General features: G+C 47.0%; 1 protein-coding gene across 5 annotated transcripts in view; it reads right to left on the bottom strand.

Annotated features, from left to right (window-relative positions):
• PDE10A (phosphodiesterase 10A) overlaps positions 1-16,804 on the bottom strand; it is a 551,217-nt gene that overhangs the window by 44,531 nt on the left and 489,882 nt on the right. For all 5 annotated transcript variants that reach the window (XM_082732176.1, XM_082732174.1, XM_082732173.1 and 2 more), the window contains 4 exons: positions 15,662-15,848; positions 8,187-8,329; positions 5,891-5,974; positions 4,291-4,441 (listed from right to left, as the gene is read on the bottom strand). In XM_082732176.1, coding sequence (XP_082588302.1) covers positions 4,291-4,441; positions 5,891-5,974; positions 8,187-8,329; positions 15,662-15,848 — 565 coding nt within the window. The remainder of the gene's footprint in view (positions 1-4,290; positions 4,442-5,890; positions 5,975-8,186; positions 8,330-15,661; positions 15,849-16,804) is intronic.

The following is a 16,804-nucleotide window of genomic DNA, read 5'->3' as shown; positions in this document are numbered from 1 at the left end:
TGTCAACAGCAGAGCAGGCAGGAGCAGGTGAAGTGTCACAGCAGGCGGGGTGGGCCGTGGAAGATGAAGGAGAGAAGCAGGAGGCCTGGGCGGGAGGGGGGGAAGGGGCGGCGTGGCTCCAGGGTAAGCCTCCCCCAGAGGGTTAGAGGGGGATCAGAGGGCGGCGGGGACTGTGGGCCGAGGACAGAGAAGAGCGGCAGAAAGGGGAGCTGACAATCTTTGAGGCCTTATTTCCTGTGGGAACCAGGGAAGGACTACGGGGTTTTTAGCAGAGCAGTGATATCATCCAACTTACACTTTTAGAAGATTACCACGTGGGCAATTGTACTGAGAACAGACTCCAGGAGGAAAGAGAGACTGGTGAGGAGGGTTTGTCGTAATTCAGGCAAAAGCTTGGACCAGAGGCAGCACTGGGGGGCTCAGAAGACGTGATTAAATCGGGGTGAGTTCTACAGGCAGGGTCAGCAGGATTTCCGGACAGTCTGGGTGTGAGCCAAAGGGAGAGCAGGGGAGGGGACGAAGCCCGGAGTCAAGCACGGCCACAAGCGGCTTCACCCTGGCAAGTGCAGGACTGACATGGACGGACGTGGGGCAGCTGCGGGGGAAGCAGGCTGGAGGAAAGGGCTCAGGGGTTCAGTTTCAGACCAACGAACTTCAGGGGACATTCTGAGCCGACGCTGGCCTATTCTAGTCTAACCTTCTGTGGTGGGGGGAGGCAGGCCTCAGCTGGAGAAAGAGGGTGTCCGTGTATACAGTGTTTTGGGCCACCAGACTGGCTGGGCCCACCAAAGTTGCTGTTCGGGGTTGGAGGAGGCCAGAGGTCTGCGCCCTCAAGTATTCCAACTTTCAGAAGGCTGAAGGAAGATAAAACAGCAAACAACCCCCAAAGCGACCCCCAAACCTATGTGACCAGAAGAAACCAACAGTGTTGGGGGTCCTGGAGCCATGGGGAGGCAGTGACTCAAGGATCTGAAATGCAAGCACTGACCCTCAGTGGGGGAGGCGCAGGGCACTGGGGACCCAGCCTAGGGCATTTTCGGGGGTGGGTGGGGCAGAAGCCTGGTCCAAGACGGTTTCAGAAAAAAGGGGGAAGGAGTGGGAGCCGGCCAAGAAGGCAGCGCTTCCAAGGGTTTGTGGCAAGGGAGGACTGAGAAGTCGGGAGAGAACCGAGCGGAGAGGCTGGTCAAGGGGGTGTGTTAGGATGGAGGAACAACAGGGCGCTCGGCACAGACAAGCCCGTGCCGGGGGGAAAACACGCGGAGGGAGGAGGGGAGGGGTGAATCGGGGAATCGCTAGAGCAGGTCCTCTGGGGGGTGGAGGCGGTGCAGGTCAGGAGGAGAGGCGGGCTCTGGAGGGGAGCCTGGAGCGTGTTGTGGCGCGTGTGTGAAGTCAGAGCCCGCAGCGGGAGACGCGGACAGGCAGGAGGGGGTCTGCGGAAGGCCCGCAAGTCGAACGGGGTGCCTCTCTCCGCCCCACTCCTTTCTGGTCCTCATTGAACAGACCTCGATTCTGCTGCAAACCTGCTGGGCGGGAAGGCCTCCCAGAGCACTGGCACCTGTCACCTGCTGGCTCTGAGGACACCTGAGTTAGCTACGTTCTGGGGATGCTTTGGGTTTGGGGTTGTTCCCAAATTTTCTGCTGTTGTCAACCACGATGAATCTGGTAAGAAATTTCAAGGTCTTTTGTTTGCTTTTTAAAGATCTTATTTATTTATTGTTTTTTAAAGATCTTATTTGTTTGTTTGTCAGAGAGGCAGGCAGAGAGGGAGAAGGAAGCAGGCTCCCTACTGAGCAGGGAGCCCGATGCAGGCCTTGATTCCAGGACCCTGAGATCATGACCTGAGTCCAGGGCAGAGGTTTTAATCCACTGAGCCACCCAGGTGCCCAGAAATGTCAAGGTTTTAAAATCTTGGACAATAGGTAAAAGCTATTATGTCCATTTTCCCCACTCTTTTTTACCTATTTTATTTTTATTGACATAAAGTTCAACTGTTTGATTAAAAGTATTCCAGAATCAAGCATGTGAAAATAATTTACAAAGTGAAGAATTATCTTTAACATACTCACTTAGCAAGATCAAATGCTAATTTTTTTCAAAAAAATTTTATTCACATAGTTGAAAGAGAGAGAGAGAGACAGAGACAGAAAGAGCGCAAGTGGGGGTGGGTAGAGGGAGAGAAGCAGATTCCCTGCTGCGCAGAGAGCCCAGCGCTGGGCTGGATCCGAGGACCCTGAGATCATGACCTGAGCAGAAGGCAGAAGCTTAACCTCCTAAGCCACCCAGGCGCCCCTAAAATGATAGTTTCTAATAGCTCCATCAGAGATTAAATATCCCTTTAAAAAATATATTTTATTTTATTCTTTTATTTTTTTTTAAAGATTTTATTTATTTATTTGACAGGCAGAGATCACAAGTGGGCAGAGAGGCAGGCAGAGAGAGAAGAGTTAGCAGACTCCCTGCTGAGCAGAGAGTCTGATGCGGGGCTCGATCCCAGGACTCTGGGATCATGACCTGAGCTGAAGGTAGAGGCTTTAACCCACTGAGCCACCCAGGAGCCCCTAAAATGATAGTTTCTAATAGCTCCATCAGAGATTAAATATCCCTTTTAAAAAATATATTTTAAATTTTTACACGTTATTTTGGGATTATTTTTAGCCAGAAGAACCGGACTTCTTGTGAAAACATGATGATATCATTCTAAAGATGAATTAGGAACTTAAATGAGTTAATCTATAGCTGCAAATTTTCTCACTTATCTTATAATTTTTCATTTTTGAATGTATATTGTCGAAGTCACAGGCTATCCTATGGCAAATAAGACAATGAGATTCCTTCCTTAAAAGGAACTAAATGGAAAAAGTGTTGAATGTCTTAGAAGTACGGGATTCTTGTGAAAACATGATGAAAACATGATGATATCATTCTAAAGATGAATTAGGGGCACCTGGGTGGCTCAGTGGGTTAAGCTGCTGCCTTCGGCTTAGGTCATGATCTCAGGGTCCTGGAATCGAGTCCCGCATCGGGCTCTCTGCTCAGCAGGGAGCCTGCTTCCTCCTCTCTCTCTCTGCCTGCCTCTCTGCCTACTTGTGATCTCTCTGTCAAATAAATAAATAAAATCTTTAAAAATAAAAAAATAAAAATAAAAAAAAAGATGAATTAGGAACTTAAATGAGTTAATCTATAGCTGCAAATTTTCTCACTTATCTTAAAATTTTCAATTTTTGAATGTATATTTCAAGGCAATTTGGAAGTATAGTTTCCATGGTTGTCAAAGTCACAGGCTATCCTATGGCAAATAAGACAATGAGATTCCTTCCTTAAAAGGAACTAAATGGAAAAAGTGCTGAATGTCTTAGAGATAATTCAATGAAATGGAAAATCAGAATAATTTATATGAAAAAAGAACCCATTTCATCTTTTCTTGGTAATACATTTTGTCTGGCTGACTAAGCCCTACCAAGAGATGACTAAGGAAAGAAGGAAACATTTGGGCTCTTTAGAGTAGCACTTCCCCCGCCAACAACATACCTTCCCAGCTCCCCGCCCAGACTGTGCATTTGGTCTGACGGGAGAGAACAGCTGCCGGACCGGCCCCGAGAGGCGCTGGGATCCGGTGCAAACGTGCCCTTGGGAGAAGCACAAGTTCCTTGACTCGGGGCTGCGGAAGCCCCTTCTCCGCACCGTCTGGGGCAGAAGACCAGTTTTATGGAGGAGAGGAGAGGGGGCTCAACGCTGGGACCATGTCGGGGTGTGACACGCCTGGCAGTTGCGTCACCGAGTGCAGGGCTGGGCAGCGGCGCACGGAAGGACCAGGCGGCTGCCAGTCGCTCCGCGTTACCAGCTCTGGGCATGTCAAGCCAGGAAAGTCAGGGAAGCCTCACGGAGCCTACTTCCTCGTGGGACAGGGTATCACATACACATTTATGTCTGGACCGTCTTTAATGCTTCAGTGTCCTGCGTTCTCAACTCAGCAGGACGCGCCTGCATTCCCCAGGGCACAGCCCGAGGAGAAAGGCAGGCTTTGTTTACCTAACGAAGACTTCCAGAAGACAAGAACGGGAAGAGAGACCATTAAACTAGTGTTTCCTCCGGGGGAATTTCGGTACCAACATCTCTCGTGCAGGTAATACGACAAACCCACGGGCCCGGCAACTTCACAAGTGTCTTCCGCTGCGCTCCTGACCTGCCGGGGAATCCCGCGCCACGCACCCCCCGGGCCGGTGCGCGGACGCGCGTGGGGAAGCGCACGCGGGCACGTGGACCAGGACGCGCAGGGGTGTGTGCACGCACCTCCAGGTCGGTGAAGAGCCCGTGGTTGTTCTGCAGGATGGCGTACATGCAGTGCGCCACGGTGACGGCGTGCTTCCAGTTGTGGTACGGCACCCGCCGGTAGTTCTTCTTCACAGACATAATAAAGCGACACAACTTTTCAAGCTCAAAGCTGCGTGGAGAGGACAGTGTTATGACAGAAACTGGGAATGAGTCCGTACGTCGTAGCTAGAACTCTGGCCCCAACACATACGTCTGAGCCCACCCGGACGCGTGCGCCGGGCCCCACTCCCCACCCCCGTCTCCTCGTCCGCTGGGGAGGGGGGCTCTTGCCGAGCCTCCGATCGGACACACTCACTGGCCCCCCGGGAGCACACAGCAGAACCAGCTCCCTGGCAGTCACTGCATCGTCCCCCCGTCAAGCACTTCCCACACCCCACCGTGCTCAGCAAACATTTCATCACCCTGTCCAAGGGTGTTTTGAGCTCATGTTTTCCAAAAAGCACACTGAGATTCATGAGCTGCCGTCTGGAGACCATGAGAATTCGCCAGATGAGTGACTGTCCTTTCAAAATGGACCCGAGGTACCACGGCACACCCAAATCCTGACACAGGGCATAGTGACATTGCTACTCTGTTTTAATTCTACTCATCTGAGGTCCCAGCAGCTCTCCTGAGGAATTTAAGGCTGCTTAAAACAAAAACACATCAATATAAAACCGGGTTCTTTAAAATACTAAGGAGATGAGAGTTCATGAAAAAAAACTTCTAAGATACACAGCCTTTTTATTTCCCACTGAAAATTTTCATGTCCTTGAAATATAAGGTATGTCATTATAAGAGTTCCAACTGGTCAAACTCCCGAAGGATATCCAGGAAATGATTGGAGTTTATTACCCCGTGCACATCCTCACAAAGGAGCAATTTATGAAAGTGACTGACAGAGGTTAAGAGAGGACACAGAACTCAATAGCAAGGGAGCGACAGTTTAGTTCCAGAGCAACTAAGAGCCTCTATAACCACTTAATGACTAAATGAGTGGAGAAGAGAAAATGAAAATCATTCTTTGCATTTTTAGCATGTGAGCTGATGTTGTAAAACGGTACGTGCAAAGTCCTGAAAGGCCCCTCGGGCAGGCCCCACGGGGCAGGCAGCCACAGTCGAGTCCCTAGTAGTGTGCTCGGCGTGGAATCAGGAGACCTGTCTCCTTCACACCTGTCCTATGGAGGCTGACAGCTGATGCTAAATTCAGTGCATGTTTTCCAAAACACACCTTCACACAGTATGTGAATCGGTGGAGCGACCATCCCTACCTTTTCCCATCACACAGCCTACGGTAATTTCCTCCTACGATTCTACCGTTACCTGGCAGACACATGGTTGGTCGCCAAGGACAGCCACCCCGGCAAAGAGCTTGGCAGGCTGGAAAGGGAATCCAAGAAGGCCATCAATCTGTCCAACTGTCTCAGCCTTTCTTATTTAGGGATTTTGAAAAAATTATTTATATATGGCATATTTTCAGATAATTATCAACCAAGAAAGTGACAAGGCATTTAGGCAGGGGAAGGCAGAGGACGTGTCACTCAACAGCTTCACACGGAAGTTTTTACGTCGTTCATACCAGGATGTCCCACAGGACCGATGGACCATGTACACAAAAATTCCAGGCCACATGTTTTCAAAAGGACCAATGTCAAAGTGGAATCTGAAATGAAAAGAACACGAGGTTGATTAGCAAACATAATCAGGATAAACATAAGAACAAATAAAGTAATTTAACTTTTTGTCAATTAAGAAACTAAAAAAACCCCAAAAAACAAAAAAACAAAAAACACTGGGAATTCAGCCAGCCTTTCCCTGTCTTCTCAGTCACATCTTTGTTGTATTTAAATGTTTCCAAGAGGAAATTCCACACATTCCCTTAGGAACTTAGCCCAATATTAAAGCCATTGCTTAACTTTCTATTAAACAATCTGTAACAAATGACGTTGTGGTTGTTATCAGAGCAATGAAAGAGTACAAAATAATTGTATTATGAATCCTACACATTTTACACAACTCCTAGACCCAGGGGAGGGGGGTGGGGTATTTTTTAAGAATTTTTTTAGAGTTAAAAATTACTCTATCTCCTATAGAAGTCCAAAGGAAAAACTTCATAAAGACAAACATCCAATGTTATTACCTATTTTTCATTTGCTAACTTAATTACTAACATTTAGCCCAAGTAAACACAATGGTATAATAGTAAAAGAAACCATGTTCCCCTAGTTATCCTTCTGACACCAAATGTGTGAGTTTTCCACACCAAGCAATTCTCCAACCCTCTGCAGACACCAACTGCAATTTGACTTACACCTGACACTGCCCACAGCCAGTGCAGACCACCCAGGTTAAGGGCTCAGTCCCCCCCACCCCCCCACCAGCTCCAGCTCTAGATGCCAATCACACGTCCTGGCCGCCCACGCTTCTGCCCACTGGCCATCAATCAGAGGTTTCCACCAAGCCCAGCTCGGGTTTAGAATGCACTGGAACGGCTCACAGAACTCAGGGAGACCCTTGACTGACTTTGCTGGTTTATCATTAGGGATAAAACTCAAGAGGCAAATGGAAGAGACACACAGGGCAAGCCGCGTGGGAAGAAGTGGTGAGGAGCTTTCACGATTCTGCAGGGGCACCGCTTTCCCAGCACCCAACGTGTTCGCCAGCCTAAAAGCTCTCCGAACCCCTTCTTTGGGGGTTTTTGGAGGTTCCACTGCATAGCAGTATTTGATTAAATCACTGGCAACTGGTGATTAACTCACTCCCCAGTTCCTGTCCCCTCCCGGGCAGTCTGAGGGTGGCTGAAAATTACAGCCCCCAAACCACACGGCTGCTTCCTCTAGTAGTCCTGCAACAGCATAAACTCCAGTGTGGTTGGAAGAGGTTCACGATGAATGAGGAAGACATTTCTCTCATTCCAATCACTAAGGAAATTCAAGGGTTTTAGGAGCTGTGAGCCAGAAATGAGCTACACAGACCAAAAATATATATTTCTTATTATATCAAAATACATACTATATATAAACCATTCAAAGATAAGCTGACGTGAATAAAAACTCTGAAGAGTTTAACTGAGCAATAATCCTCTCGAATAGGGCAGTGCCAAACCGTTAGTGTTCAGGAGCGCTCTGCGGAAGGAGCCAGAAGCGACTTGTGCGCACAGAGCCAAGACGGGCTGACCCAACCCACTGCGGCTGCCAGGCCAGCCGGCTGTCCCACCGCGCGTCCCCAGTGCGTCTGTCACATAACCGTGGGACATTTCAGGCTCAGACTTTGGTTTGCTTTTGTGGGCTCCTCCAGCATTAGAGTGGCTGCAGTCTGGCCGCCTCCTGGCTAATTAATATTTCCGATTCTAAGGCAAATATCCGCTCTGGACTATCCCTGCAGATCTTCGGTGTGGAGTTCGATAGTGCGGGCCTGCACTGAGGATGAACACGCAAACCGTCACGGGTCCTGCCACCAGGAGCTCACGGACACGAGCACGGGGTTAGGAAACAAAGTGGGAAAGCTGCGCTCACTATTACTGAATTCTAAAATCCAGTCCGTCAACTTAAGAATTATACGGAAATGAAAACCTTCAGATGCCACCTTCCGCAGTGCCATACAGACGGTGTAAAGGAGACAGCGGAGAACAAGGAAAACTAACATTTAACGCATTTCAAAACGGGGTTGAGGTTGTTTCTAATGACCAAGAGATGTGGCCCTCACGTCCACGCTCTCTCATGACATGTGGTGTCCCCTGCGAAGGGACCATGGCCACCCCGGCACCGCACAGGCGACACGGTGCTTGCGGGGCTCCTTCTGCGCCCATGTCGCCCGCCCCAGGCCCAACCAACTGAGGAACCTGCCGGCGGAGAAAGAGACAGGACGGGGCTCACAGTTCGATCTCCTTGCAGAGGCGCACGGGGAGGCTGAAGCGCATGAGGTCCTGCCACTCCTCGGCCGTGCAGATGCTGTGGTAGGACAGCTTCTCCATCGTCACCCGGTAAATGCACTCGGAATGGCGGATTCGGTGGTACATCTGCAAGGCAGATCCGAACAAAAGGTAAGACGAAATGAGCTGAGTGTTTCAAGTAGTTCTGTCACTAGGAATCAGCGCTAGAGCTGAGACCACTGCTGTTACCCACTAACTCTCCTGACTCTGCGCTTCCATGTTCCCTGAAGACGCCCACACGGGCCGCTGAAGTTACAAAACGCGTAAGATAAAAACAAACAGGGCATCTCCCTTTTGAAAGACGCATCACTTCCGCATCGGGACAACCGTCTCTGGAAGGCGAGGTTCCTTGTATCTGTCCACTGGCCCCTCCCGCTTAGACCCCCAGCCCCGGGAACCGTGAGAAGTCAGGGTCTGCTGCTTCTAGACCACACGGTCTGTGGTGTTCTGTTCCTGCAGCCCAAAGCCATGGAGAAAATTAACATTTTTTTCCTACGTCTCTTTTTAAAAGTATTTATCTTAGTTCTTGGTGATGTCAAAGTCCTTTAGTCCAGGGAATCTCAACAACGTTTGACCATGAAGTTCTTCCTCAGTAAAGAACCCGGGCGAGGCATGCCCAGTAAATGAACAGTCCTTTAGCAGTTACCCGCATGCCGTGCCCTGTGCAGATCCACTGTTTGCATTAAAATAGAAACAGAAAAATATAGAAATACAAAGTATTTACCTTTAATATTTTATTACTGAGCAAGATTCTTTTCATTCTCATTAGACAATTACCTATTTTATAATTAAAGCACTAATTAAGTATGTTATCAACTGTCAAGTTTTTTCTTTAGTAATCTGTGAGATGGCGATGTTAAGGTCTGGGTTCAGTCTGATTTATTTCAATACCTAGAGATTTTCAGTTATACTATCGGAGAAAGGCATGCCAAAAAGAATGTGGATCCAAATGGAATACAGGACTGGTTATTCTTACGCATCACACTTAGAGTGTCGTTCTGTAGCCACTAACATTTCTGGCTTAAATTCACATAACTTTCCATTTCCCCTGAGAACCGACAAGCAAGTTAGGCATCATCCACCCGGTCCAAAACCAATGAGACTTCATGAAACTCTTCATGGGGAAGACTTTAGAAAGGTAAAGCTGTTTCATAAAGTAAAGCCATAAAAAAAACATTCCATTTTAGAGGAAGAAAGAGGTAAAAGGGAATACAGAACAATAGGACAAACAGAAAACAAGATGGCGGATTTGTACTTAAACGTAAGATGCGCCAGTGGAGACACCCTGGTTAAAGGCTGCCTGACGGGATAAACAAGCAAGACCCAGCTTATGCTGCTCACGAGAATCCTAAATGAAACGAGATGAATGCAGAGAGGGAGACAGCCCGTAAGAGAATTCCAATCTCAGGAAACAAACTGAGGGCTGCTGAAGAGAAGGGGGAGGGGAGGGAGGGGAGGCCGGGGCATGGGCATGGGGGAGGTATGTGCTATGGTGGGAAAAAATAAACAAATTAAAAACAATTAAAGACCCGGGGCGCCTGGGTGGCTCAGTGGGTTAAGCCGCTGCCTTCGGCTCAGGTCATGATCTCAGGCTCCTCGGATCGAGTCCCACATCGGGCTCTCTGCTCAGCAGGGAGCCTGCTTCCTTCTCTCCCTGCCTGCCTCTCTGCCTACTTGTGATCTCTGTCTGTCAAATAAATAAATAAAATCTTTAAAAAAAAAAAATTAAAGACCTAAATAAGGTAAAATGATGGAAAGGACACACCACTTAACACCAGTCAAAAGAAAGCCCGAGTGGCTGGCTTAATCCCAGAGAAAGTAGACTCCAGAGCAAAGACTATTACCAGAGATAATGAAGGATTATTTCAAATGACAAAGGAGCACATATGTCAAGAGGACACTGTGTTCCTAAACAACAGCTGGTTTTCAACAGATGTGTACAGGCAAGAGGGCGGAGAAAGGACAGCAAGTGTGACAAACAGTGCCGGACCAAGTGACACTCATGTGCAAATAAATAAATGCAAGATGCCCCTTGCCTTCAACCATATGCAAAAACTTTTTCAAATGGATCACAGACTTAAATGTAAAACCTACACTTCTATAAAAAAACATAGGAGAAAATAGTTGTGACCTTAGGTTAGGCAAATAGATCTTTGATACAATGCTAACAGCATGATCATGAAAAGAATTAAAACTAGAGCTACCCTGTAACCCTGCAATTGCACTACTGGGTATTCGCCCATAGAGATGTAGTGAACAGAAGGGCCATCTGTACCCCAATGTTCATAGCAGCAATGGCCCTAGTCGCCAAACTGTGCAAAGAGCTGAGATGCCCTTCAACAGATGAATGGATAAGGAAGATGTGGTCCATATACACTATGGGGTATTATGCCTCCATCAGAAAGGATGAATCCCCAACTTTTGTAGCAACATGGACGGGACTGGAGGAGATTCTGCTGAGTGAAATAAGTCAAGCAGAGAGAGTCAGTTATCATATGGTTTCACTTATTTGTGGAGCATAACAAATAGCATGGGGGACATGGGGAGATGGAGAGGAGAAGGGAGTTGGGGGAAATCGGAGGGGGAGGTGAACCATGAGAGACTGTGGACTCTGAGAAACAAACCAAGGGTTTTGGAGGGGAGGACGGTGGGGGGTCGGGTGAGCCTGGTGGTGGTTATTAGAGGGCATGTATTGCATGGAGCACTGGGAGTGGTGCATAAACAATGAATTTTGGAACACTAAAAAGAAATAAAATAAAATAGAAAAAAAATCCCAACTGGACTTCCTCAAGATTAATAACTGCTCTCAGAAAGAAACTGTTAAAAGAATAACAAGCCAAGCCAAACACTGGGAACAAATATTTGCAATAATTTATCTGATAAATACCTTGTGTCTAGAACAAATGAAGAACTATTAAAACTCAGTAAGAAAACAAACAGTTGTAAACAAAGAAGAGCAATTTGAGAAGACACTTTACAAAGAAGACACAGAGATGGCAAATGCGGAGGGACTAGAACACACGCAGGTGTGCTGGGAATGTACCAGGGGCTCAGCTGCTTTGCAAAACAGTTTGACAGTCTTCTAAACAACCCCCTCACACCTGACCAGCCAGTCCAGGTCTAGGCATTTACTCAAAGGAAACGAGAGTCACACTTACAAACCCTTGTGCACAGATGCTCATGCAGCTTTATTTATAACAGCCCAAACCGAGAAATGACTCAGACGTCCGTCAGCAAGTGGCTGAGTAGCTCACAATATCTCTACTCAACGGAATATTCAATAATAAAAAGGAATGAACTACGCATACACGCGATGCCATCAACGAATCTCGAAATACTTGTGCTGAGTGAAAGAACCCAAGACAAAAAGGAATTCTGATTTTAGGATTCCATTTATATAAAATAACTCCAGAAAAATGCAAATTTACTATGCTAACAAAAAGCAGATCAGTGGTTACCCTAAACGGGGGTGTGGGGGTCAAGATGGGAAGGGTCATAGGGAAGGTTTCCAGGGGCACCACAAACACGTGACACAGTGGCTGTGTCGTGACGTGGTGGCAGTGACGGTTTCCTTGGGCTGTGTGTGCGGGCACTTGTCACGCTGGACACTCGGGACACACGCAGTGCACCGCGTACTTATAAACCTCAGGAAAGCTGCTTCGAAGTGCTCTGTCCGGAGTCTCTGTACAGCCTGTGAACACGCGTATGTGGGAGTCACGTGACAATACGACGGTGACAAGAATACTCGCAGACATCTGTTTCCCACGTGCTCTCTTCGCAGGACGCGTTTACTTGGAAAAGCAGCTGTTTTCTTATTCAGTGTGAATGTGACTTGCGATGCCAGAGTCAGATTAAATACTGTTTATTTGAATCTGTCTTCCAAATAATGAAATATTGACTGTACTTTGTCATCCTAAAAGACCGGCACACTTGGAATATTTATCTTTTTGTGAAAGATGAGATGTGTAGTAATATATGAATTCAGCAGCTATTCCAAGTACTTTGCCACACACAGCACAAGCGTGGGGAGCATGATGGAAACAGAAGTGCCCTTCACACCACCTCCGTAGCGGAGTCGTGTGGGCCAGCCGGCGCACAACTCCCCACCTGAACCTGGACCAGGCTACAAATGCAAAGACAGAATTCCTCTTAACTTATTCATGACTTCCCAGGGATTTTATTTTTCTTGTTTAAATTTGGGTTTAGTTTGGCCTAAACATTTAATCATGTTTGCATCCAGGTTTTGTGATGCAGCACCCAGCAGGCTAGAAGAGCTCTGGGCCCTCACAGACAGTTCCTCTGACGACACGGCTGAGTTCATTCACGTTCATGGACAGTGTCACATTCTTCAAAAGACACAGTGAAACCCAGGCAGATTTTAAGAGGACTGACTTCTACCTCCTTAACTTTCACACATACTCTGACCTAAAAAATGACTTGTGTTCCCCCTCCCTTTTTAAAATAACCCCTTCCTCAAATTGCTTAAACACAAAACCTCTTGAAACGTAGGAAAATATGAAATACAGTATTAATGAGGTCTAATAGCAGATTCTGAAGTTTTCATAAAATATCGATGGTGGTGAATCTACATAAATCTTCAGCTGACAGATCACTGGAAATAACCTTTGATGGCGGAGCTATCAGTACTTCTTGGCATCTTAGCTCAGGTGGAGTTTAAATGGAGAGAAATTGCTATAACAAAATTCTTTCTGCTATTTACTCATTAATGAAGGCAATTCTTAGGGACTTCCTCAAAAATTCCTCAGTGAGTAGGAATAACACTGTTGCTGAATAGTGGGAATCCAATTCCTCGGTGTCAAAGAGCAAAGTTCCGAAGATGGAAGGGAGACAGCCAGAGGAGTTGGACGGGGTGTGATAGGACAGATGTCCGGGGAAGAGATCAGAGAATGCTGGCAGAGGCTTATGGGAAACTCTCTTCCAAATACTGAGAAAAGGAGGGAAAGCGTTTCAGAGGAGAAACCTGGCAGACACCGCCTTAACCAAGTGATGAAGCCAACATCACCAGTGAAAGAATGTGTGCCTGCTAACGGGACTCGACAGGAACACATTATTCCGCCATATTCCTTTCACAATTACAACCTAATGTCATCATGCGTAAGTACCAGACAAGTCCGAATTAAGAAGCGTTCTGTAAAATAACTGGCCTATGCGCTTCAGAAATACTCAGGTCATACAAGGCAAGGAGTAAGCAATGGTTCCAGATTAAAGGACACTAAAGAACTTCCCAGTTTAGCTAATGGTTCCTGGTGCCGTTCGGCTGAGCGATGTTCCCCCAAACTTTATGTTGAGACCTTGAAGCCCCAGTACCTCAGAATGTGACACATTTGGACACAGGGCCTTGAAGGAAGGAATCAAGGTAAAATGAGGTCAGCAGGGTGGGCGTGCATCAGTATGACAAGCGTCCTTACAAGGAGGGGGGTGAGGACACACACACACACAGGGAAGACCGTACGACGACACGAGGGCACAGAGGAAAACCATCCACAGACCGAGGAGAGAGGCCTCAGAAGAAACCAAACCCACGGCCATCCTGGACTTCAGCAAAATAGCTTTTGTTCTTTAAGCGCCCGGTCTACGGGGCCGCTTCGGGCAGCCTCACGTACTGAAGAGCCAGTGGGAGCTTTTGGACTCCTAAATTATGCAGCGGAGAGCAAGATGACGGGCCTGTCTCTAGAAAACACAAGCCGAAGGACTCAGGGGTTATGAGAGCTTTTGTGTAAAACCTGCTCCCAGACGGCTCAGAGGACCTCGGCGGCTGTGGGTGAGGCCAGGAGACACCGGAGGAGCAGCATCGGCCTAACAAGGGCAGCAGTCCGGATCGGGGCGCGTGGGCAGGCTCGCAGGGAATCTTTGCGTTATTTTTACAACTTTGCTTTCTCTCTGAAGTCCTTTCAAAACAGACGGTGTAAAAACTTACACTAAACTTCGTTTTATTCTAAAGTAGGTAAAATGCATGTACGGGTATACTAGCTTTTTATTTTAAGCCACAGATATCTCATTAGGATATAATACATCCAATAATCTGTATTTTTTGTTTTTGATCATTACTCATCAAAATTTCCTAACATGGTTGCTTTGAGCACTTGTATCCTAATAATAACATAAAATATACTACCATGAGGCAAAACTAATTTTTGACACTTATTATCCATGGTTTAGATTATCTTAATTAATAAGAAAGAATAAAATACATTACATTAGATCAAACCTTTGTTTGATACATGTTCAGAGAGAGGGAACAAAGACGCTGTGATTTCCAGCCACAAGAGCCCGCTGTTGTAGTCTTACACGGACTATACTGGCTCTCAGCAGCTACAGTAGATTCCATTGGACACATTCAAAAATTGATGAAAAGCAATATTCAGGATATATTTGAAATTACATTCTGTGCAACTTTCAAACTAAACAATTATGGAAGCTGTCAATATTTTTATTTATGGGGAGAAACACAGGAACAGAGAATGTCTGAAGCAGAACGCATCTGACAACTGCACGCATGTGTTTCAGAGGAACCAAGCAGCAGGGAAGGGCCCCGGGGGCGCAGCGGGAGGAGCAGCGAGCTTCCAGAGCCGCGCCAGCCCAAGTGCGACCCGTACATGCTACCACCCTTCACACTAGTCGCCAGCGCATCCTGTTGGCCATTTTTGTTCCTAATCATCCCTCAGCTGCTTCCATTAGCTGTGTGGCTGCTCCTGTGGAACTTGAGGTTCTATTTCCAAAAAGGCCATTCTTCTACACTAGTAAGGTGTTAACTCCCATTTAGGTTGGTTTAGCTTAAAAAAAAAAAAAAAAGTGAATAAAATTATCCCTGACTATTTAAAAAATATCAGTTAGTATCAGTGAAGGGTACTAGCGTATACAGAACACTGATGTTTCACGCACTGTTTTAAAGTGAGATCCTGTAAGACAAGTGGAACTTCACAGAGGACGCAGGGACCAGGACAGACGCGCCGTGAGGGTCAGGTGAGCGGACTCCTAGAGCGCGGCCCCAGCGGTCTTCGTACAGGAATCGTCACTCGCTTTCCTACAAGGCTCTCAAACGGGCTACGTACCACAAACATAAGGGTTTAGGTCCCATTTTCCGTACTCACCTCAGTAGACACCATGAGACATAAACCTTCTGCTTGAACAATTTAGCTTTATATTAATCTCATTTTTAAAGAAAAAATTCACACCTTGAAACAAATGCTAAAATATTGGACTTTTCTCCCCCAAGCATATTAAGACATTTCCTACTATATGTGGAACCAGGAATCACCGTTTCTCACGTATGAAGGAAATACTGAGAAAACCAAACAAGACAGCAAAACAAAACCCGATCCTTTCCCCTACTTGATTTAAGCCGTTTTAACGCTGATACTGAGTATTTGAAAAGCCCTTTAAAGAAGCATCACTCACATTGGCACAGTGTAAGGCTAAAGCACAGAAGACGGCGAACATCTTGAAGTTGTTCTCGTCCGTTTTCGAGAAGGCACTGCCGCTGATCTTGTTCACCATCTGCACCACGCCGATCACGCTGCCTCGGCTCACGATGGGCATGCACAGGATATTCCGGGTCGTGTACCCCGTGTACAAGTCCACTTCCCTGTGCCACGGGCAAGGCCACGCGGCAGCACACAAGCACAGGAGAGAATAAGCTGCACATCCTGCCATAAATCTCAACTCGGTTTCGCAGTTTACACGCTTCTATTACAAATAATCGTAATGGGGCTGCCGAGCGTCTAAGTTCAAGGACTATGTGACATTTGAAAGTGTTTTGTTAAAATCTCTTCAAAAATATTCTAATCCATTTGTTCTTTTGTTTTCAAGAGTTTTCCAGAACAGTCTCTCGGAGACTTTCAGCTTACATTCAGTTTCATGTACGCGTGGCATGGTTAAGAAAACACACATCGGATGTAGAGGACGGATATGATAAATTTGGTAAAGTCACATGTTCCTTCGAACCTGGTCCTATGTTATGAGAGCTGCAACTTGCAGATGGGAGCGATCACCTTGAGAACTTAGAGCAGGGTCAGCACACGACACACTGTTCCTGTTCTGTGAACGGTCCAAATGGAATACACGGCCGCCATCCTTGAACGGACTGTGCTGCCAGCCTACGACAGCTGAGGACTTGTGACAAGAGATGTTATGGCCCCGGGGCACCTGGGTGGCTCAGTGGGTTAAGACTCTGCCTTAGGCTCAGGTCATGACCTCAGGGTCCTGGGATCAAGCCCCGCATCGGGCTCTTTGCTCAGCGGGGAGCCTGCTTCTCTCTCTCTCTCCGCCTGCCTCTCTGCCTACTTGTGATCTCTGTCTGTCAAATAAATAAATAAAATCTTAAAAAAAAAAGAGAGAGAGATGTTATGGCCCCAAATACTTACTATCTGATCCTTAATAGAACATTTTGCTGACTCCTGGTTTAGAGAAAATATTTTTGGCAAACAAGACTCAGTTCCACAGACACAACCATGTACCTGAGGGCAGTGAGTGAGATGCTGTCATTCGTGCTCCTTGAACTGCTCTGAGACGCATGGATCCGGTGGCGGGCGTCCGTGGCTC

This window comes from Mustela nivalis (assembly GCF_964662115.1).
Source record: "Mustela nivalis genome assembly, chromosome: 5".
NCBI classification, from domain to species: Eukaryota; Metazoa; Chordata; class Mammalia; order Carnivora; family Mustelidae; genus Mustela; species Mustela nivalis.
Note: the sequence above shows the minus strand (reverse complement) of the source record. Positions and strands in the feature narration are given on the sequence as shown.